The sequence below is a fragment of the Quercus suber genome, unplaced genomic scaffold (genome assembly GCF_002906115.3).
Source record: "Quercus suber isolate HL8 unplaced genomic scaffold, Cork oak 2.0 scaffold_156, whole genome shotgun sequence".
Classification (NCBI taxonomy): domain Eukaryota; kingdom Viridiplantae; phylum Streptophyta; class Magnoliopsida; order Fagales; family Fagaceae; genus Quercus; species Quercus suber.
The window spans coordinates 242,316-264,890 of record NW_027069617.1 but is presented as its reverse complement, the minus strand read 5'-3'; the positions used below and the strand labels follow the sequence as shown (position 1 = coordinate 264,890).

The 22,575-nt window shown below is 35.3% G+C and overlaps 3 protein-coding genes across 4 annotated transcripts; all 3 read right to left on the bottom strand.

The window, feature by feature from the left end:
• Positions 1–341: 341 nt before the first annotated feature.
• Positions 342–6,752, bottom strand: LOC136069198 (kinesin-like protein KIN-14I). Its single transcript, XM_065777470.1, has 19 exons — positions 6,354–6,752; positions 6,093–6,259; positions 5,833–5,976; positions 5,256–5,492; positions 5,081–5,152; positions 4,610–4,678; positions 4,279–4,356; positions 3,999–4,130; positions 3,797–3,878; positions 3,586–3,681; positions 3,295–3,468; positions 3,105–3,211; positions 2,818–2,996; positions 2,468–2,629; positions 2,114–2,367; positions 1,832–1,995; positions 1,540–1,737; positions 857–1,344; positions 342–761 (listed from the first exon to the last, which is right to left on the bottom strand). The coding sequence occupies exons 1-19, from the start codon at positions 6,475–6,477 to the stop codon at positions 632–634; spliced, it is 3,057 nt and encodes a 1,018-aa protein (XP_065633542.1). The 5' UTR covers positions 6,478–6,752; the 3' UTR covers positions 342–631.
• A 5,980-nt stretch (positions 6,753–12,732) lies between these two features.
• On the bottom strand, positions 12,733–14,195 carry LOC136069193 (uncharacterized). Of its 2 annotated transcripts, none has more exons than XM_065777462.1 (5): positions 13,694–14,195; positions 13,506–13,593; positions 13,302–13,375; positions 13,111–13,173; positions 12,733–12,963 (listed from the first exon to the last, which is right to left on the bottom strand). In XM_065777462.1, exons 1-5 carry the CDS (start codon positions 13,811–13,813, stop codon positions 12,829–12,831), a joined length of 480 nt encoding a protein of 159 aa, XP_065633534.1. In that variant the 5' UTR covers positions 13,814–14,195; the 3' UTR covers positions 12,733–12,828. The 2 variants fall into 2 exon arrangements, with proteins under 2 accessions (XP_065633534.1, XP_065633535.1); XM_065777463.1 differs by having other exon boundaries at positions 13,697–14,179.
• Positions 14,196–15,742: 1,547 nt separating this feature from the next.
• On the bottom strand, positions 15,743–22,182 carry LOC112024793 (kinesin-like protein KIN-14I). Its single transcript, XM_024057432.2, has 19 exons — positions 21,752–22,182; positions 21,492–21,658; positions 21,238–21,381; positions 20,661–20,897; positions 20,486–20,557; positions 20,011–20,079; positions 19,680–19,757; positions 19,400–19,531; positions 19,198–19,279; positions 18,987–19,082; positions 18,696–18,869; positions 18,506–18,612; positions 18,219–18,397; positions 17,869–18,030; positions 17,515–17,768; positions 17,233–17,396; positions 16,941–17,138; positions 16,258–16,745; positions 15,743–16,162 (listed from the first exon to the last, which is right to left on the bottom strand). The coding sequence occupies exons 1-19, from the start codon at positions 21,873–21,875 to the stop codon at positions 16,033–16,035; spliced, it is 3,057 nt and encodes a 1,018-aa protein (XP_023913200.1). The 5' UTR covers positions 21,876–22,182; the 3' UTR covers positions 15,743–16,032.
• Positions 22,183–22,575: the final 393 nt, after the last annotated feature.

Genomic DNA, 22,575 nt, shown 5'->3' with positions numbered 1-22,575 from the left:
AAAAACTTCTTCTCCTCCTATTTTAACCAAAGATATTTTGTACATTCATCTTTCCAATATAGCCCTTTGAATGACCAGTAAAGATAGAATCACAAATTGAAAATTTGGAATTCGGCAAAAACAAATTATGTGGAGCATTTGATATTAATTTTTAAGGTGATATTAATTTAGTTTTTACCCTGCTGAAGAAATTTATTTAGCTCTTCTATACCTTCATAAAAGTGAAAAAGACCTCTGCCAAAAGAAATTAAAGCCAAAAGATCTTAGCAGTTGGCCTCAAAAACTTGACTCGGAAAATTTTGGAGCTATAATCTCAAACGAATGCAATGCAAATTCTTGAGTTGATGAATTATGCCTCTAATTTCGGGGTTTTATATTCCATTAAAAGCCAAGAATAGTGTAATGTACCATCTATAAACAACATCAGTCATCCAATCCACGTAGGGAGGACACATTGAACTCACAAGTAGACAATTACAAGCAACTGGAATTATTGCTGCATTTAACTATAAGATTACAACAAAAAAATAAAAATGAAGAATATAGTAAAACCTCTCTCCCTCTCAAACAAATTCAAAGAAATTAAAAAATAAAAATAAAAAAATCACCCTCTCAACGTGTAAGTACATTTCTATTTTCTATTCCCAGCTCTGCGTTTCATATCAGTTGGAGCTGGCTGCCTCCCATTCCGCTGCACATTGCCTACCCCATTTGCTAATTTCCTTGAAGGTGAAGGGCCAAGAGAAGCATTGGTATTCTTGCTGCAAAGTTAACAACAACTTGTTAAGGAAACATGTTTCTGGCTAGACAGTTTAAAATTAAGTATACTACTAACAAAATATCTACTTTGGATTACCTTAGCTCTGGGCTCTTTGCTGGCTTTGAATTGGGTTTCCTGGTTTTTGCACTAATTCCATTGGTCATGCTGGTAAGCTTTGAATGATTGAATTGCCAAAGCAAATCTGGTTCTGAAGAATCACTGGTGGCAGCATCAAGATCATCCATTTCATCGGTACTTGTGACATTGAACTGGTTGCTTCCCATAAACATATTATAGGATTGATCTGGATAAATTTTGGAAGAATCAGGGAGATATTTCTGGTAAAATACATCAGATAAGTCCCCATTATCTGCTGCCCAACTTCCTAAAGGGTTCTCAACTCTGCTTACATCATGCTTGTTTACCATGACCTTATCAACCCACTCACCCGAGCCCATTTCTCTATCATCCTCCCTGTAGTTCTGACCATGACCATTCACCGGAGGCCAGGGAGGTGAATTTGCTAATAGCTCATCAAGATCAAAGCTTTGTGTCTTTTGCCTTGAGGCAGAATTGCTACGAAGCTGCAGAATCATTCCATCCAATTTCAGATTAAAGTTCATAAAACTAAACCGAACATTTTGTTATAAGGAAACAGAACAAGATAACAAATCTGTTAAGAGACAATCTGATCTAAATGCATACTATCAAGCAATAGAAATGCAAAATTTAACAGGTGAGAAGTATCTACCAAGTCATTATCAGGGAACTTTATTTACCTCTATATTGCCTACGTCACCCATTGGTTGCCGGCAGCTATTGTGGTCTCCGAATAAACCTGCATCCTTCTGTTTAGATTGAAAAGGTGATATCTCACTAGCTTTTGTCCTGTATTTTTCAGAGCTTCCAGAAATGGAAGTTTGAATATGCTCCGGTTCCCCCTCTTTCCTTGCCAATGCAGCCTTCAGACTTGCAATCTGAATAAAAAATTGTAAGTTTAATAGAACACAACAAATGGACAAGGCCCTTAAAATTACTTGAAGAGAACTTTACAGGTGACAAAGTAAGAACCTGTTCTTTGAGCTCCTTGACATCCGTGCCATCTTTGTTTACTTTGGCAGCACCAAGTTCAACAGTGGCAACTCGCTCTGCAAATTTAAGTGTACTGATTGATTCTCCAATAGCATCAGGCTCAGGGCTTATGTGAACAAACATCAGCGTCTTGGCCTGCCCTCCTAAAAGTATAATTACAACCCCAAAGGTATAGTAAGAATCTTTCCAAGAATGAAGACCATAAAGAGAGACTATGGTTTCCACATTCCAATTTGAAATTTTGTGTTAGTTTAACCTTACCAAGTGAATCTTGGAGCAGTTGTGTAAGTTTGCTATTTCTATAAGGAACATGTGGATTCTTTTGTGCAAGGGAAGCTATCACGTCACCCAAAGCTGACAAAGATTTGTTGATGTGTTGTGCCTCTTTCAATCTATCTCCTGTCACCTCAGATTTGTCTACCCTCTCACTTCCTGCTAAATCAACCAGATGCATACAGCCACGAAGAATAACTCCAGATGTCAAGTCTCTTCCTTGAACATGAACCGTCAAGCAACTGCAAATTGATAATTTAAAATAACAAAGTAAACATCAACTTAAATAAGGATACTATCATAGATACATCCACTGATTTATATAGACAATTACATTCATACCTATGTGAGCGACTACTACGGTCATTTAGGGCTGTTGCACCTACTGCACGATTCTTTTGTCCAAGGTTCATTAGATCAATAACATCAAATGTCGATGACACTGGAACAACATTTGCATCTGGTACACTATGCCCTCTATGAGAACTATTTCGAATTTCTAATGTGTTAAAAATTAAGGAAAACCTTTTGATGGGGAGTAAGTGGGGGAAGAGTGGAACAGAATCAAAATTCATAAAATTGAGTGAAATTCTGAAAATAGATATACAATGTCATTCTTAAACCTATTTGACAAAAAGATTAAATAAAATGACCTAAATCAGTAAAAGAACCAAATAACTTGTAAAGGATATCTTCTGTTAGTTCCATCAGTAACAAGGAGATCCCTAACTTGCTCATTATAGATCTCAATCATCTGAACAGAAACATCATAACTAAAAGTGTCCTTTCTTTGATTTGCTATTTGAAACAAATCACTCAAAGCCCTATAATTTACTCCTTGGCTTTTCTCCGTAAGCTCTCTAGGTCCACTCTAGACATGTAAACAACAAAAATTAGCCACAATTATGTAGTTTTTCAAAATAAACATCATTGTACATGTTATATCATATCTTCAGAGATAAATCTAAATGTTTCCTACCATAGTGAAAGTCTTTCCAGATCCTGTTTGACCATATGCAAATATGCAAACATTGTAACCATCAAGAACAGACCGAATCAAAGGCTGCATATCAGAGAAGACTTCCGCTGCAATACATTAGGAATAGAAGTGTAAGAATAATGTTAAGATCAAAGAATCTGAAAATTTTCTAAATGAAAACCTTGCTGACCTTGACTTGCAGATGGCCCAAAGACCTTGTTGAAGCTAAAGGACCTCTGGCCTTTTCCATGCCTCGATGGAGTATTCATAGTGATAATTCCTTCTTCTATATGATCCACAGCGCTGAAATGATTTGATTGTCCAGACAAGAAGGGTCTCACTCGACAATAAACCCGGATACTTCCTGATCAAATGAAAAAAATATATAATATATATTAATCCATTTTGAGGACTTAAGCTTTAGGCACTCAGTGATTTTTTTTTCCCTCTACCACAAGCAAGACCCCATTGATCTTCTTACCCTTGAGATCCTGCACTTGATTGTACAGCTTGCGATTTTCCTCAAGAACTCTATGATACCCAGAAGCGGCATGAGCTAGGCCATGAATGTGTATACCTACAAAGAAATGAACAAACTCAAGTGAGACAGAGAATTTATTTTCGTCCCAAAACCCCTAAAAAAGAGAAGAAAATAGAAATAGAAAAAGAACAAATTACTTCCTGAATCCTACCAAGATTGTGAAACTCCTCATGGAACTTCATTTGCATAAAGTTCATACCAGCTTTTGTAGTGTGAAGTGTATGCTTTAGTTCCTACAAACATATAACATTAGCATTAATGCACTAAGCTGTTAAAGAAACAGAAAGGCAAAAATATGGTGAATACAAATTCAGGAGAAAAAATAATGGAGAATACATCAGTACTGTCCTTACTTGAATGTCTCTTTGCTGTTGATCAAAGATCATTTGCTGTTTCATGAGCTGGCCTTTTGATTTCTCATCAGAAATGCTTGTTTTATGGGCAAATTCCTCTTTCTTTATCAACTTTTCATTTTTGTCTTCAGTCTAAAATATTGCACCAACAGAAAAAGAAAATGTTAGGAACCCAAGTTATATTCCAATCATACGCTCTTGACATTGAAGACATGCTTCTTTTTATTGATCACTAGTCTTTAGTAATAGGTGCATGTTAAGGTAAAGTACAACATATTACCTTTTTATCGGCAGAAGTAAATTTCAAAAGAGCTTTGTTGCCACGGGAAACAGCCATATCTTTTGGAGATGTTTTCATCTATGATCATAAGCAAATAAATAAATAACCAGCAAGATGGGTAGACCAATAGATTTTTAAAAAAAAAAAAAGAAAAAAAAATAGAAACTCATCTAGGATCCAAAAGCCATGTTTAATCATTTGGAATATGCATCAATTAATTCTCATGTTGAGTCTCAAAATTCATGAAAATGCATAATTGGTCACCAATCCATATTGGATTAGTGAAAACAATCTCTTGGCCCACAAAAATGACCGGGCAAAGTAAACATACCAGCTCAAGTTGGCTTGCAATGCGATGCTCAAACTCCTCCACTACCTTACTTAGCACGGATTCGACCAACTGTTTCATGCAGAGGAGCAATACAAGTCACAAATAAGTAGTAGCAATAGTATCAATAATAGTACGAGTAAAAGTTAAAGCACTCTCAAAGCGGTGATTGTATCAGCAATGATAGTATTTGCGATTTTGTATTCACCTCACTAGTTGAAAAGGGCAATTGGCTTGATCAAGTTCAATCCAATCAAGAAGCCTCAGTGCACTTTTTTTTTTCAAGTATTGTAATTGAATGGAATAAATATAAGGCAGAACTTCACCAAATGTCTATCAATAGTACGTTTCATCATTCACGCATATCACATAGTTGCACCACTATGGTGCATGATACCAGACGTACTAACCCCGGTTTGATCAGCAAATTGTTCTTAATTAAGTTCATCAATTTAAGAGGGTAGAGTAGATTACCATCGGAACTTCTTCAGGCTTCTTATCTAACAGAACTGCACGAACAAGCATACTCAAGGAACCATTGGTAGGCTGCAAGTAATAACATGAATGAATCAACAAAAGTTCATCTTTCTTTAATCAACCAGACAAAGCGAATGCATAAAGAAGCCTAGTACAAGTTAAGCTTACCAACCATTTTATTAGAGTCAATCTCAGAGGACAGCACATTCAAGGATTTTTCACCCATTGATGAGTTCCTTGACAAGGAATTCGTGAACGGCTCTGAATTTTTCCTCACAAAAGACTTGGCTGACACCATTGGTTTCACATTTCCACCAAATTTCCATACTCCATTTCCCCCAGCCTGTTTCCATTCACTGTAGGATTTTACCGCCAAAACACAGTTCACAACCCTTGCAGATTTCCCTCCCTGAAAACTCAACAAATACATAATATTAAAAAATAAAAAATTAAACCCTTTTTGTATTAGCAAGTTACACGCTCATCTACTTAACTTTAACTCTCTTTTCTTGGTCAATCAATCCAAATTAGAGTGGTATGATTATGTCCAATGGGTTTTGAATCTGCAACCTCAGCCCTCCAGACAAAGTGCAAATTGAATCAAAGCTCATTGACTAATGAGTTTTGTACCCACAACCTCACTGAATTGCAATTTGAACCACAGCTCATTAACTAATCTTATCTACAAAATTCTATTCTAGCTAAAAAGCAACACAAATTAACTTCCACCAAGATACAAAAACACATACTTGTTCCAGATCAGATGCCTCAAAAGTAGGAATTCCCAGTTCCTGCACAGCTACTAGAAAATTCCTCACATTCTCAAAGTACTGAAACGCCGATAACGCGGCTCCATCGGGGATCAGAGCAGAATCACAAGGACTCTCCACCACCTAAAACCAAAAACAATTCACAAAGCTCAAACATTCAATTCAATTTGGAAAAAAAGAAAAAAAGAGAGAGAGAGAGAGTGAAAGTGAGCTTGTGAAGCGTTGACTGAGTGTTTAACCTTGGGCACAGCTCCAGGGTGAACCTTATTCAGAACATTGCAGAGAATAATACCACTTCTTAATCCAAGCCTAAACTCTTCCTCTGACGGCTCCGCCGGCAAATCTTTCGCCGCTACTACACCTACCATCTTTCTCAGCCACCCCGCCGCTTCGTTCCTTCTCGACGCTACATACACAAAATCATCATCTTCATCATCAAAAACACAATTCTCTGTTTGGTTGCTGAGAAAAATTTAACCCAAAAAAAAAAAAAAAGTTACCAGCTTCCTCAGCTTTTCTAGAAGCCAAATCAAGATCTCTGAGGCGAGTCCCGTGCTGCTGAAGCACATCCTCCACCACTTCCGCCACCGAGAACGACAATGTCCCCTCCGCCATCATCATCATCACCACCACCTTTGTTTGGTTATGAATTTAGCTAGAAAGCAAGCATGAAGATCTTGGAAGAGAGAGAGAGAGAGATGAAAACTTGCTTGTTGGTGTTGGTGGTGGTGGAGACGGTGATGGTGATGGCGTTGGTTTTTCGTTGTTGTTGGTGGCGTGTAACTGTTTTGCAGTGGTTTTCTTTGCTAGCAATTTTCGTCACACATATTCACATTCTCCATGACCCTTTCTTTTTTGCTTTCTCTCTTTATTATTTCTTCTCTCTACAAAAGAAAAAGTGGATGCTCTTAACTCATCACTCTGCTTTATACTCTCTCTTTACCAAAGCTCTAGCCTCTCTACTCTCTCTACTACTCTCCGAACCTGTTTTCCGAGCCTCTTTGGTCCAAAACCCTTAACTGCTTCTTTTTTTTTTTTTTTTAAAGAGCTAAAAGGGAAGTCCCATCTGCGCTGAGAGCGCGTGTGGAATGTTCGCGGTAAAACTGAGAGAGAGGCAGTGGTGGTTGGTTGTAGCCTTGTAGAATTGGAATGTGAGATTTACGGAGAGATTTGTTGAACAAATTAAGTTGGATTTGGTCGTAAATACTTGGACTTTGGATCCGATCTACTGGGCTTGCTACTAGATCTCGCCCATTAAATAAATAAAATCACACTATCTAATGAAGGGTTCGTTTGGATAGCAAATACGTCTAATGTTTGCGTTTAAACTTGAGTTTCGTGAATTGTTTACGAGATTTACAAATCCTTTTTTAACAAAATTTTTATTAAAATTTGGTCTCACGGCACTATTTACACATTTAAAAATTATTTTGCTACAATATTTTCAGTAATAAACGGTATCTAAATAGACTCGAAAATGAATTTCAAAAATTTTTATTTTAGTACATTTCAACCTATGGCGTCCGCGCTGGATGATAGCTCATTATTATCAGACTAATACACCAATTAGTTTTTTATGTAGGTAAGGATTGAACTCCAAATCTCTTATTCAATCATCACAGACTTTATCAATTGAACTAACTGGAACCCACAAATTTCAAATACTTGATAACTAATCTCTTCTTTCTTTTTCTTTTTTTCTAATTTGATAATTAAGGGAAGAGGGATTTGATCATTCTTGGGTTGACATGGGACAATTTCCAAACTAATGGAGCAACGAAAATGAAAATTTTATTTATTTATTTATTTATTTATTTATTATTATTATTATTATTATTATTATTATTTGAATTTCGAGTGTTGGTTTGAGTATTGGGTGCATGGATTTCTCACTAAACGAATCCAATCCAACCATATATGAGTGTCATATTTTTAGTTGAGGACTTTATGTGATAGTGTTTAATTAGTTGTAAATCCAACTTTATCTGCCCATGTGGATCGCGATTTGTCCACCTAAATTTGTAGCCCTCCCCTTTTCTTTCATTTTTTTCATTTTTAATTTCTACTATCACTTCTCAAAACCCAACTAGAGCAAAACTCTCACCTCTTCTCTCACAATTCACTATTGTCACCCTACTGCAATTCCTTGTTTGAACTCTATCTCTCGAGTTTATTTTATTTATTTTTTATTTTATGTTAGTATTTTGAACTATATTTTAGAGTTTTTTTAATTATTATTTTTAATTCATTTGATGATCAAAGAAATTAAAAAGATCCAACCCTAATCTAGCCTGAATTTGTTGCTTCCTCTTTCAATGATATATTACCATAAAGAAGAGCATCCACATCAGTCCATGCAAAAATTTTGTAAATTTACACATCTAAAACCTACTTTTTCTATTTTACACACTTACTTTTACAAAGCGCTCACATCAATTTGTCTATTATACACATCAATTTATTAAAATAATCATTTTTATTATTATTTTATTATATACCACTTCTTTAATATCTATATCTCCCTCATCTCAAATCTCTACCCCTCTCTCATCCCAAACCCCCTGCCTCCACACACACACACACACCGTCACAAAGCCAAACCTCCATGGCTATGGCTGAACATCACATAACCATCACAAAGGCAGAAACCCACATAAATTAAACCCCTGCACAGCGAGAAAAACACTGATCTGAAACTCCGATCCAGCTACACTCCGATCCAAGCACGGCGCCGATCTGAAACTCCGATCCAGCTACACTCCGATCCAAGCACGGTGCCGATCTGAAACTCCGATCCAAGCACGGTGAGAAGAACACCGATCCAAACATGCTGATCCAAGCACTCTGATACAAGCACGCCGATTTGGAACTCTGATCCAAGCACACCGATCCGCCACAAGCGCCGATCCACTCTCTCTGTCTTCATCGGGGTGTCTGTGTGTGGGTGTGTCTGGTTTTGTTGTGTCTGTGGTTGATTTTGTTGTTGATTTTTTATTTTTGTGGTTGATTTTTGATTTTTTTCTGTGGGAGTGTGTGTTTCAGAGGAAGAGGAAGAAGCATGAGGGCGTTGGTTTTGTGCAGATGGTGAAGAGAGAGAGAGAAAAAAAAAAGGAGCGAAAAAGAAAAAAGAAGTTTTTATATTGTAAAATGATAATATTATTTTAATATATACACGAGCTACAGTACCCGTGTAAATATGACCGGTTTTACACATTTTTACACCCACTGATGTGGGTGTTTTTTTGCTCAAAATGTATAAAATTTGCACTGTAGATGTATTTTAGAAGATTTTAGAGGATCTGATATGAATGCTCTAATATATTTAATTTAAGGCCCAATATTGTCGGTCTAAACCCGTGACTAGCCAAACTAGCCCATCGTCCAACGATCAACTTGTGGACAATTTCCACTAAATATATAGTTGGAACAAAATTTCTCTCTAAACTAGTTTGGAAATAAACTCTTCAAATTTCTCTTTTTTTTTTCTTTTTTTTTTGGTTGTGAATTTTGAAAATCTAACCATAGAATTTCATGTTCTTTATGTTCTTAACATGTATATTAAATTTCGTTCAAATCGGATATTATTTACTATTTGATCAATTAACTTATTTTTTATATACAACTTCATATTACAAAAGCTTGAAATTATAACATTTATTTAATGACATAGCAATTAATCTTTGATTTTCTTGAAATTTTGTAAGCATTAAGGATGTAATAAGAACATGCAATCTAACGGTTAGATTTTTAAAATTCACACTCAATATAAATATATATGATAAATTTGTAGGGTTTCTCTTTAAACTAGTTTAGAGAGAAACTTTGTTCATATAGTTGGCAATGGGTTGCAACGTATGTAATCTGAAGTGATCAAGTTAGATGATAGGAGTTTCTAAAAAAAAAAAAAAGGTTAGATGATAGGCTCGTATCAAACCTAATCTGATTCTATCCATGTACACCCTTTGATTGAAAAGATTTATGCTATTTGGGATCAGTATTATTAATATCTAGATTACATATAGGACATAATTTTTCTCCAACTTATTATGAAACAATTTGAATGATCCTTCATGATGTATACTTTTAATTATGTGATTTATTTAAAAGTTATATAATTTAATAAGTAAGGCAATTGAAGTTTATGTGAATTGTTATTTGATTTTTATTCACAAGTGAAAGGAGATTTTTTCAAACCGATTTAAAAGAAAACTTTATTAAAAAAATAAACATGGCAGGTACTTTTTTACAAATCTAAAATGAATAGTGTGGTCTGTCTAATGAAAGGAAATGTTTTTTTTCCCCCTAAGTGAAAGAAAAAGATTAAAAGTTTATATATATTAATAAGGATACATAATAGTGTTCATCCAACTATAGTTTTTCATAATTTAATTCTAATTTCGACTCAAAGTCATGCCTTTTAAAGAATTTGTTTAGACTCTCTTTTCAACTCAAATTTTTAGGTCATGCCAAATGACAAGTCTACAACTATACTTGTAATTCACTTTCATATATCATTGTTAAGTAGACTTAATTTGGTCGGTTGGTTTTTCATTTTTGTACTATTTAAAGACAATTTTTAGAGATATATGGCCTTGATGAAACATTGTCCTCCAAAGTTTTAAGCTTTATGACATCAAATGAATAGTAATTCATTCCAACAAGTCGCACTAATTAGATTTTTAATTAAAACCCTTTGTTGTGTAGTTCACATCTGATCAACTCCCAATTTTCTATTTTAATAAAAAAAAAAATTTTTTTAAGTTCTTTACCAAGAACCTTTAATTGAATTGATTTGATTTTACATGGCAATGTCACATAAAAATACATTTTAAAAAAGTACGTGGCCATCACTATAATTGCTACCACCTGCATATATTCTGATAGCGATAGCTAATTCTAAATAATCCCTCCATTTAGGTTTCAAAAAACTATTCAAAACATTTGAGTATGATTCTTCTAAAGCTTGAAAAATTGGCGGATTTGTCCTTTTCATTTGTGCTAGCTCTTGGCCACATTAACGTCACCCAAGTTCATGTTCAACTTGTACTAAACTATTATATTCTAATTCTTTTTTCCTAGATTCAACTTAAGTAGGCCCTCCACTCTAGTGTTATATTTCAAACTAAACAGGAAAAATGACCCCACGAACTGATTACAATGGCTAACGACAAACTACACTCTCTAAATTAGGCTTCATCACATCTTAAAGCCATCTTAATTATTGTGTGAGGAAGAAAGCAGAGGTGTGAGCTATCAAGTAGCAAAAGTTAGCTAGATTTTAATATATATATATATATATATATATTAGTAAACATAACTAAGTGTTGCTCTCCCCTAGGCCTAAACCTTAAAACCTTCTAGTATGTGAGACTTTTTTTGTTTTTTTTTTTTTTTTAAGTAAGAGTTTTAATCTATGACGTCTACTTCTATAATTTTTACTTTTTATCATCAAACAAAGACACCAATCAGTTTTTGATATAGGCGGAAATTAAATTTCAAATCTCATATTTAACCACTTAACTAGTTGAGCTAATTAAAACTCAATATAGTATTGTAGGGACACGTTTTGCAACCCAAACCCAAGGTGTATGAGATCTTGGCCTAGTGAGCCCAGTACAATAAATTTGTAGATAGTAGATTGGAGAACTAAACCCTAATGAATTTAACAACGGTTAGTATGGATTTGAAAGCTAATCAAGCAAGAACAAGGAAAATGGAGTTGAATGAATTCACTGTCCAATGAGGTATTTTTTCATATAAATCAATAACAATTGAATACAAGTACAATTTTGATTGTTACAGTATTCATTTTCTATTTTTCCCCCTCTCCCCTCCTCATGGAGGGTCTCTTACATTATATAATTCCTTATGGAACATCTTGATTCTACACTTGTTGATCATTTGAGCTCTCACTTGAGTGTTTGTCCCATCAGATACTTCCTTTGGCTTTCTGTGAATTGTAGTAGCTAAGATAGCACTGTTCAGAGGTCTTTTCCACATAAATGCGGCCAGAAAAGTAGCTGCAGTGCATTTAATGTGGTGGTAGCAGTTTTTCCTTAGATATTTTCGAACTTTCTTCCTTCTTGTATGTTCATGAGGCATGTCCCTAACATTGGAGCTTCTTGGAGGGTCACTTTGATTGCTAGAATACATATTTCGAGCTGTATTTATCTTATCCGAGGAGGAATTCCTTCTCGGACCGCCTTCCACTCATTCCTTATTTATGAGACTTTAAATTGGACTCCCTCTCATAACTATTTGTCATTTCTCGGACCTGTCAACGTCCTCGAACAAATCTCAAGGCCTAATATATGATTTTGGGCTTTTATCCCTACAAGTATGTTAAGACTTGAGAACAGTAAAATAAAATCAATTTTCTTATTATAATTCCAAGAACACTTTGAGATGAAAATATGCAATGTGATTTTTCAATGGCATAGTCAAAAAAGTTGTAGTATTGGAAGGATTCAAAGGATATGTATATCTCTGAATGTCTGTGCATTAAGCACTAAAAAAATGATTAAGCCTTAAACTTTGACCTAAACTCCTTTTGCCGTTGATTGCCAGTGCAAAAAAACATAATGCTGACAAAAATTTACTAGCAACCTTTTTGTAGTGTTGTATTGACCTCATTAATACACTGATTGGTGAAAGATTTAGTTAAAGTAGGACCAGAAGAAATACTGTCCTCGATATATATATATATATATTTTAATTACCTACCTTAGCATTTTAAGAGCATTCACATCAGCTCTTTTATAAATGTGTAAAATACACATTTTGATCACTTTTACACATTTTGCACCCAAAAACCCTTTACATCAGCTCTTTTAAAATCATTCAAATATGTGTAAAACTATAAACGAGCTTGTGGAGAAATAAATAGCACAACCTTGTCAATTTAAGATCAAATTAATTCAAGGAAGCATTACAATTACAAATCAAAACGCATCCTCAAATTAATTCAAGGAAGCATTACAATTGCAAATCAAAACGCATCCTCTTACTAGGACTCTCAGACGAGCTCAACTCAAATCCAAAATTGACCATTTCATTCTCCCTCACCATGTCCATTAACAATCCCTGAAGCTCCTCCATGCTGTTCTCTTCCTATAAAAATATAGAACCGAGTACAATATTTATTTCCCCCTAAATAAAATATATATATATATATATTTAACCAATGCTACTTGTTCCAAGGAACTAGTTCACATGAACCTTCAAAAATAAATACAAGTCAATCACCAAATGTAGTACCTGGGGCTGTGGCCTCACATTTTGCATCATCAAAACCATTTCTTGCATGAAATCAACAAAACCCTGTTGCCAGAAATCCATAATTTAGCATCCAAAAACTAAGGGAATAAAAATTTTAAGGAAAAAAAAATTAACCAAATAAAAACTTTATGATTGTGTATATGAATATCAATGGAAAAGAAGAAACTGACCTCGTCATCATCGTCTCCAAGGAGACCAAACAATCCAGCATCATAGATTGTTCTCTTTCCTTTATTTGATAAAACTGGAAAAATCACAGTTCATCAGAATCAGATATCCCAACAATATTAATTGGAATGAAATAGTACATAAAGACAACACAATGTATGTGTTTTTTCTTTTTTTCTTCTTTTTTTAATTTAAAAAATATATACCTGAATAAGCTTCTTGGATTTGTTGGAACCGTCTTTTAGCTTCTCCAGCAATTTTTTGGTCTTTCATCCACCTATCTGGGTGCCATTTCTTCAAATTTACGTACAAATAAATTAAAATTTTTTGAAAACAAAATTCATAGCATAAAAATATAACAAAAATTAAAAAAAGGGCTTGTGATGTTACTAGCTACCATGGCAAGTTTGCGATAAGCACAGCGAATCTCATTTTCTGTGGCTTGCTTACACAAACCAAGCACTGAATAATAACACGACCCGCCATGATCAAAACCTATTCCAACGTTGGACATATTTAGCTGTAGTGACAAAAGCTTTAACTGGGAATAAAAGTTCGAACCAAATAAACTATATGTTGTGCCAAGAAAATATCAGAAGCAAGAGATTAAAAAAGGCAATTGATTATGGCTGCTTTAACTGATTGGCTAGAATGACTTTGTGTGTATAAATTAATCATATAAGTAAATAGTACCAACTTGGGTTCTCTCAAAAGAATCTAAGAACTGGTTGAAAAGTACAGGCTTGGTGAAGGTTCGAGAGGTTTCTTCTAAAATGAGGTATTGATATTTGGGACCATTCACAAAATTCATAATTTTTGCTTGCTAAATCAACTACTAGTTCATGGCCACAAAAATTTTGCATCCATAATAAGAAAAAATGTGGTGGACCGAGGTAGTGGGTAATTTGTGGCCTACATTTGATTTGGACTTGCAAGTTGCAAATTGTGTTGAGATCGATATAAGGCATTTGTTGGAAGCAGAAGGCACGTGAATTGTGCCGTGTCACGGGCAAGGACAGCCGATCTTTAGAGGGTTTGGGCAAAATAATTTTTTTTTTTTAGTAACTTACCCCCTAATGCAGAATTAATGAGGAAATACAATCTTATCAAAATAAATAAAATGAGGAAATACAAAGTAGTAATGGATTATGAAAATGCCAATTTTGATGTAAAATTAGTCGCAAATTCACGCAGGGGGCCAAAAAATTTGACCCTTTTTTTTTGTTAAATGAAATATAAAAATATTAAATGAGATTTATAAATGGTAGTTGTAAATCCTTCTTAAAATGATGTGATTATTTCCTAACAAACTATAGTTGATATAATATATTAGACTTTCTAACTCAAGTTATCTATATTTGTTATTTGAAGGTGTTTTAAATTTTGTGAAGTTTATTTTTTTTAAAAGAAAATATAATGCATTTTACATTCAATTGTTATATAAGGAGATATGTTTTATAAATAATGTATTATGTGGTTGAAATTTGTTTTTAATACTCTTTACGAATAATTCATTGTCTATACGTTTTGAATGCCTAAACATTATAATTGGAAAAAAAATACTTTTAATAATATAAAAAAAAAATGTAATTTTATCAAGAACGTACTAACATTACGCTAAAAATATGACATGATTGTCAATGAAGTAGCTCATTTTCCTACACAAACTCTCATCTCACATTGCTGCTAGATTAGCTTTAAATTCCTTTATGCCTTTCTGTTTCACTAAGGATAATCTTCCCCCTGTTTTGGTAGTTTTTTGTAAGGAAGATTACCATGTTTGTTCCCCCCGTTTCCGGCAAAAGATTGAAGTTTATCCCCAAAAAAAAATCAAATGGACTGAAGTGGACCAGATTGATCAAAGTAGACCATATGGACTGAACTGGACCAAAATAGACCGAATTGACCAAAATGGACTGAATGGATCGAAATAGTTTGAATGGACCAAAATGCTACGCTAATATGGCTCAAACAAGAGCGTAAGTAACTATAAATGCTGCACTTCAATTTTTTGATATATATAAATTAAAGGCACTCAATTTTTCAATCAATTTACAGTGATTCCACTAAAACTGATTTTACTGTTGAAATTTTTCAACACAAAAAACTTCTTCTCCTCCTATTTTAACCAAAGATATTTTGTACATTCATCTTTCCAATATAGCCCTTTGAATGACCAGTAAAGATAGAATCACAAATTGAAAATTTGGAATTCGGCAAAAACAAATTATGTGGAGCATTTGATATTAATTTTTAAGGTGATATTAATTTAGTTTTTACCCTGCTGAAGAAATTTATTTAGCTCTTCTATACCTTCATAAAAGTGAAAAAGACCTCTGCCAAAAGAAATTAAAGCAAAAAGATCTTAGCAGTTGGCCTCAAAAACTTGACTCGGAAAATTTTGGAGCTATAATCTCAAACGAATGCAATGCAAATTCTTGAGTTGATGAATTATGCCTCTAATTTCGGGGTTTTATATTCCATTAAAAGCCAAGAATAGTGTAATGTACCATCTATAAACAACATCAGTCATCCAATCCACGTAGGGAGGACACATTGAACTCACAAGTAGACAATTACAAGCAACTGGAATTATTGCTGCATTTAACTATAAGATTACAACAAAAAAATAAAAATGAAGAATATAGTAAAACCTCTCTCCCTCTCAAACAAATTCAAAGAAATTAAAAAATAAAAATAAAAAAATCACCCTCTCAACGTGTAAGTACATTTCTATTTTCTATTCCCAGCTCTGCGTTTCATATCAGTTGGAGCTGGCTGCCTCCCATTCCGCTGCACATTGCCTACCCCATTTGCTAATTTCCTTGAAGGTGAAGGGCCAAGAGAAGCATTGGTATTCTTGCTGCAAAGTTAACAACAACTTGTTAAGGAAACATGTTTCTGGCTAGACAGTTTAAAATTAAGTATACTACTAACAAAATATCTACTTTGGATTACCTTAGCTCTGGGCTCTTTGCTGGCTTTGAATTGGGTTTCCTGGTTTTTGCACTAATTCCATTGGTCATGCTGGTAAGCTTTGAATGATTGAATTGCCAAAGCAAATCTGGTTCTGAAGAATCACTGGTGGCAGCATCAAGATCATCCATTTCATCGGTACTTGTGACATTGAACTGGTTGCTTCCCATAAACATATTATAGGATTGATCTGAATAAATTTTGGAAGAATCAGGGAGATATTTCTGGTAAAATACATCAGATAAGTCCCCATTATCTGCTGCCCAACTTCCTAAAGGGTTCTCAACTCTGCTTACATCATGCTTGTTTACCATGACCTTATCAACCCACTCACCCGAGCCCATTTCTCTATCATCCTCCCTGTAGTTCTGGCCATGACCATTCACCGGAGGCCAGGGAGGTGAATTTGCTAATAGCTCATCAAGATCAAAGCTTTGTGTCTTTTGCCTTGAGGCAGAATTGCTACGAAGCTGCAGAATCATTCCATCCAATTTCAGATTAAAGTTCATAAAACTAAACCGAACATTTTGTTATAAGGAAACAGAACAAGATAACAAATCTGTTAAGAGACAATCTGATCTAAATGCATACTATCAAGCAATAGAAATGCGAAATTTAACAGGTGAGAAGTATCTACCAAGTCATTATCAGGGAACTTTATTTACCTCTATATTGCCTACGTCACCCATTGGTTGCCGGCAGCTATTGTGGTCTCCGAATAAACCTGCATCCTTCTGTTTAGATTGAAAAGGTGATATCTCACTAGCTTTTGTCCTGTATTTTTCAGAGCTTCCAGAAATGGAAGTTTGAATATGCTCCGGTTCCCCCTCTTTCCTTGCCAATGCAGCCTTCAGACTTGCAATCTGAATAAAAAATTGTAAGTTTAATAGAACACAACAAATGGACAAGGCCCTTAAAATTACTTGAAGAGAACTTTACAGGTGACAAAGTAAGAACCTGTTCTTTGAGCTCCTTGACATCCGTGCCATCTTTGTTTACTTTGGCAGCACCAAGTTCAACAGTGGCAACTCGCTCTGCAAATTTAAGTGTACTGATTGATTCTCCAATAGCATCAGGCTCAGGGCTTATGTGAACAAACATCAGCGTCTTGGCCTGCCCTCCTAAAAGTATAATTACAACCCCAAAGGTATAGTAAGAATCTTTCCAAGAATGAAGACCATAAAGAGAGACTATGGTTTCCACATTCCAATTTGAAATTTTGTGTTAGTTTAACCTTACCAAGTGAATCTTGGAGCAGTTGTGTAAGTTTGCTATTTCTATAAGGAACATGTGGATTCTTTTGTGCAAGGGAAGCTATCACGTCACCCAAAGCTGACAAAGATTTGTTGATGTGTTGTGCCTCTTTCAATCTATCTCCTGTCACCTCAGATTTGTCTACCCTCTCACTTCCTGCTAAATCAACCAGATGCATACAGCCACGAAGAATAACTCCAGATGTCAAGTCTCTTCCTTGAACATGAACCGTCAAGCAACTGCAAATTGATAATTTAAAATAACAAAGTAAACATCAACTTAAATAAGGATACTATCATAGATACATCCACTGATTTATATAGACAATTACATTCATACCTATGTGAGCGACTACTACGGTCATTTAGGGCTGTTGCACCTACTGCACGATTCTTTTGTCCAAGGTTCATTAGATCAATAACATCAAATGTCGATGACACTGGAACAACATTTGCATCTGGTACACTATGCCCTCTATGAGAACTATTTCGAATTTCTAATGTGTTAAAAATTAAGGAAAACCTTTTGATGGGGAGTAAGTGGGGGAAGAGTGGAACAGAATCAAAATTCATAAAATTGAGTGAAATTCTGAAAATAGATATACAATGTCATTCTTAAACCTATTTGACAAAAAGATTAAATAAAATGACCTAAATCAGTAAAAGAACCAAATAACTTGTAAAGGATATCTTCTGTTAGTTCCATCAGTAACAAGGAGATCCCTAACTTGCTCATTATAGATCTCAATCATCTGAACAGAAACATCATAACTAAAAGTGTCCTTTCTTTGATTTGCTATTTGAAACAAATCACTCAAAGCCCTATAATTTACTCCTTGGCTTTTCTCTGTAAGCTCTCTAGGTCCACTCTAGACATGTAAACAACAAAAATTAGCCACAATTATGTAGTTTTTCAAAATAAACATCATTGTACATGTTATATCATATCTTCAGAGATAAATCTAAATGTTTCCTACCATAGTGAAAGTCTTTCCAGATCCTGTTTGACCATATGCAAATATGCAAACATTGTAACCATCAAGAACAGACCGAATCAAAGGCTGCATATCAGAGAAGACTTCCGCTGCAATACATTAGGAATAGAAGTGTAAGAATAATGTTAAGATCAAAGAATCTGAAAATTTTCTAAATGAAAACCTTGCTGACCTTGACTTGCAGATGGCCCAAAGACCTTGTTGAAGCTAAAGGACCTCTGGCCTTTTCCATGCCTCGATGGAGTATTCATAGTGATAATTCCTTCTTCTATATGATCCACAGCGCTGAAATGATTTGATTGTCCAGACAAGAAGGGTCTCACTCGACAATAAACCCGGATACTTCCTGATCAAATGAAAAAAATATATAATATATATTAATCCATTTTGAGGACTTAAGCTTTAGGCACTCAGTGATTTTTTTTTCCCTCTACCACAAGCAAGACCCCATTGATCTTCTTACCCTTGAGATCCTGCACTTGATTGTACAGCTTGCGATTTTCCTCAAGAACTCTATGATACCCAGAAGCGGCATGAGCTAGGCCATGAATGTGTATACCTATAAAGAAATGAACAAACTCAAGTGAGACAGAGAATTTATTTTCGTCCCAAAACCCCTAAAAAAGAGAAGAAAATAGAAATAGAAAAAGAACAAATTACTTCCTGAATCCTACCAAGATTGTGAAACTCCTCATGGAACTTCATTTGCATAAAGTTCATACCAGCTTTTGTAGTGTGAAGTGTATGCTTTAGTTCCTACAAACATATAACATTAGCATTAATGCACTAAGCTGTTAAAGAAACAGAAAGGCAAAAATATGGTGAATACAAATTCAGGAGAAAAAATAATGGAGAATACATCAGTACTGTCCTTACTTGAATGTCTCTTTGCTGTTGATCAAAGATCATTTGCTGTTTCATGAGCTGGCCTTTTGATTTCTCATCAGAAATGCTTGTTTTATGGGCAAATTCCTCTTTCTTTATCAACTTTTCATTTTTGTCTTCAGTCTAAAATATTGCACCAACAGAAAAAGAAAATGTTAGGAACCCAAGTTATATTCCAATCATACGCTCTTGACATTGAAGACATGCTTCTTTTTATTGATCACTAGTCTTTAGTAATAGGTGCATGTTAAGGTAAAGTACAACATATTACCTTTTTATCGGCAGAAGTAAATTTCAAAAGAGCTTTGTTGCCACGGGAAACAGCCATATCTTTTGGAGATGTTTTCATCTATGATCATAAGCAAATAAATAAATAACCAGCAAGATGGGTAGACCAATAGATTTTAAAAAAAAAAAGGGAAAAAAAAAATAGAAACTCATCTAGGATCCAAAAGCCATGTTTAATCATTTGGAATATGCATCAATTAATTCTCATGTTGAGTCTCAAAATTCATGAAAATGCATAATTGGTCACCAATCCATATTGGATTAGTGAAAACAATCTCTTGGCCCACAAAAATGACTGGGCAAAGTAAACATACCAGCTCAAGTTGGCTTGCAATGCGATGCTCAAACTCCTCCACTACCTTACTTAGCACGGATTCGACCAACTGTTTCATGCAGAGGAGCAATACAAGTCACAAATAAGTAGTAGCAATAGTATCAATAATAGTACGAGTAAAAGTTAAAGCACTCTCAAAGCGGTGATTGTATCAGCAATGATAGTATTTGCGATTTTGTATTCACCTCACTAGTTGAAAAGGGCAATTGGCTTGATCAAGTTCAATCCAATCAAGAAGCCTCAGTGCACCTTTTTTTTTTTTTCAAGTATTGTAATTGAATGGAATAAATATAAGGCAGAACTTCACCAAATGTCTATCAATAGTACGTTTCATCATTCACGCATATCACATAGTTGCACCACTATGGTGCATGATACCAGACGTACTAACCCCGGTTTGATCAGCAAATTGTTCTTAATTAAGTTCATCAATTTAAGAGGGTAGAGTAGATTACCATCGGAACTTCTTCAGGCTTCTTATCTAACAGAACTGCACGAACAAGCATACTCAAGGAACCATTGGTAGGCTGCAAGTAATAACATGAATGAATCAACAAAAGTTCATCTTTCTTTAATCAACCAGACAAAGCGAATGCATAAAGAAGCCTAGTACAAGTTAAGCTTACCAACCATTTTATTAGAGTCAATCTCAGAGGACAGCACATTCAAGGATTTTTCACCCATTGATGAGTTCCTTGACAAGGAATTCGTGAACGGCTCTGAATTTTTCCTCACAAAAGACTTGGCTGACACCATTGGTTTCACATTTCCACCAAATTTCCATACTCCATTTCCCCCAGCCTGTTTCCATTCACTGTAGGATTTTACCGCCAAAACACAGTTCACAACCCTTGCAGATTTCCCTCCCTGAAAACTCAACAAATACATAATATTAAAAAATAAAAAATTAAACCCTTTTTGTATTAGCAAGTTACACGCTCATCTACTTAACTTTAACTCTCTTTTCTTGGTCAATCAATCCAAATTAGAGTGGTATGATTATGTCCAATGGGTTTTGAATCTGCAACCTCAGCCCTCCAGACAAAGTGCAAATTGAATCAAAGCTCATTGACTAATGAGTTTTGTACCCACAACCTCACTGAATTGCAATTTGAACCACAGCTCATTAACTAATCTTATCTACAAAATACTATTCTAGCTAAAAAGCAACACAAATTAACTTCCACCAAGATACAAAAACACATACTTGTTCCAGATCAGATGCCTCAAAAGTAGGAATTCCCAGTTCCTGCACAGCTACTAGAAAATTCCTCACATTCTCAAAGTACTGAAACGCCGATAACGCGGCTCCATCGGGGATCAGAGCAGAATCACAAGGACTCTCCACCACCTAAAACCAAAAACAATTCACAAAGCTCAAACATTCAATTCAATTTGGAAAAAGAGAGAGAGAGAGAGAGAGTGAAAGTGAGCTTGTGAAGCGTTGACTGAGTGTTTAACCTTGGGCACAGCTCCAGGGTGAACCTTATTCAGAACATTGCAGAGAATAATACCACTTCTTAATCCAAGCCTAAACTCTTCCTCTGACGGCTCCGCCGGCAAATCTTTCGCCGCTACTACACCTACCATCTTTCTCAGCCACCCCGCCGCTTCGTTCCTTCTCGACGCTACATACACAAAATCATCATCTTCATCATCAAAAACACAATTCTCTGTCTGGTTGCTGAGAAAAATTTAACCCAAAAAAAAAAAAAAGTTACCAGCTTCCTCAGCTTTTCTAGAAGCCAAATCAAGATCTCTGAGGCGAGTCCCGTGCTGCTGAAGCACATCCTCCACCACTTCCGCCACCGAGAACGACAATGTCCCCTCCGCCATCATCATCATCACCACCACCTTTGTTTGGTTATGAATTTAGCTAGAAAGCAAGCATGAAGATCTTGGAAGAGAGAGAGAGAGAGAGAGAGAGAGAGAGAGATGAAAACTTGCTTGTTGATGTTGGTGGTGGTGGAGACGGTGATGGTGATGGCGTTGGTTTTTCGTTGTTGTTGGTGGCGTGTAACTGTTTTGCAGTGGTTTTCTTTGCTAGCAATTTTCGTCACACATATTCACATTCTCCATGACCCTTTCTTTTTTGCTTTCTCTCTTTTTTATTTCTTCTCTCTACAAAAGAAAAAGTGGATACTCTTAACTCATCACTCTGCTTTATACTCTCTCTTTACCAAAGCTCTAGCCTCTCTACTCTCTCTACTACTCTCCGAACCTGTTTTCCGAGCCTCTTTGGTCCAAAACCCTTAACTGCTTTTTTTTTTTTTTTTTAAGAGCTAAAAGGGAAGTCCCATCTGCGCTGAGAGCGCGTGTGGAATGTTCGCGGTAAAACTGAGAGAGGCAGTGGTGGTTGGTTGTAGCCTTGTAGGAATGGAATGTGAGATTTACGGAGAGATTTGTTGAACAAAACAAATTAAGTTGGATTTGGTCGTAAATACTTGGACTTTGGATCCGATCTACTGGGCTTGCTACTAGATCTCGCCCATTAAATAAATAAAATCACACTATCTAATGAAGTGTGAGTTTGCATAGCAAATGC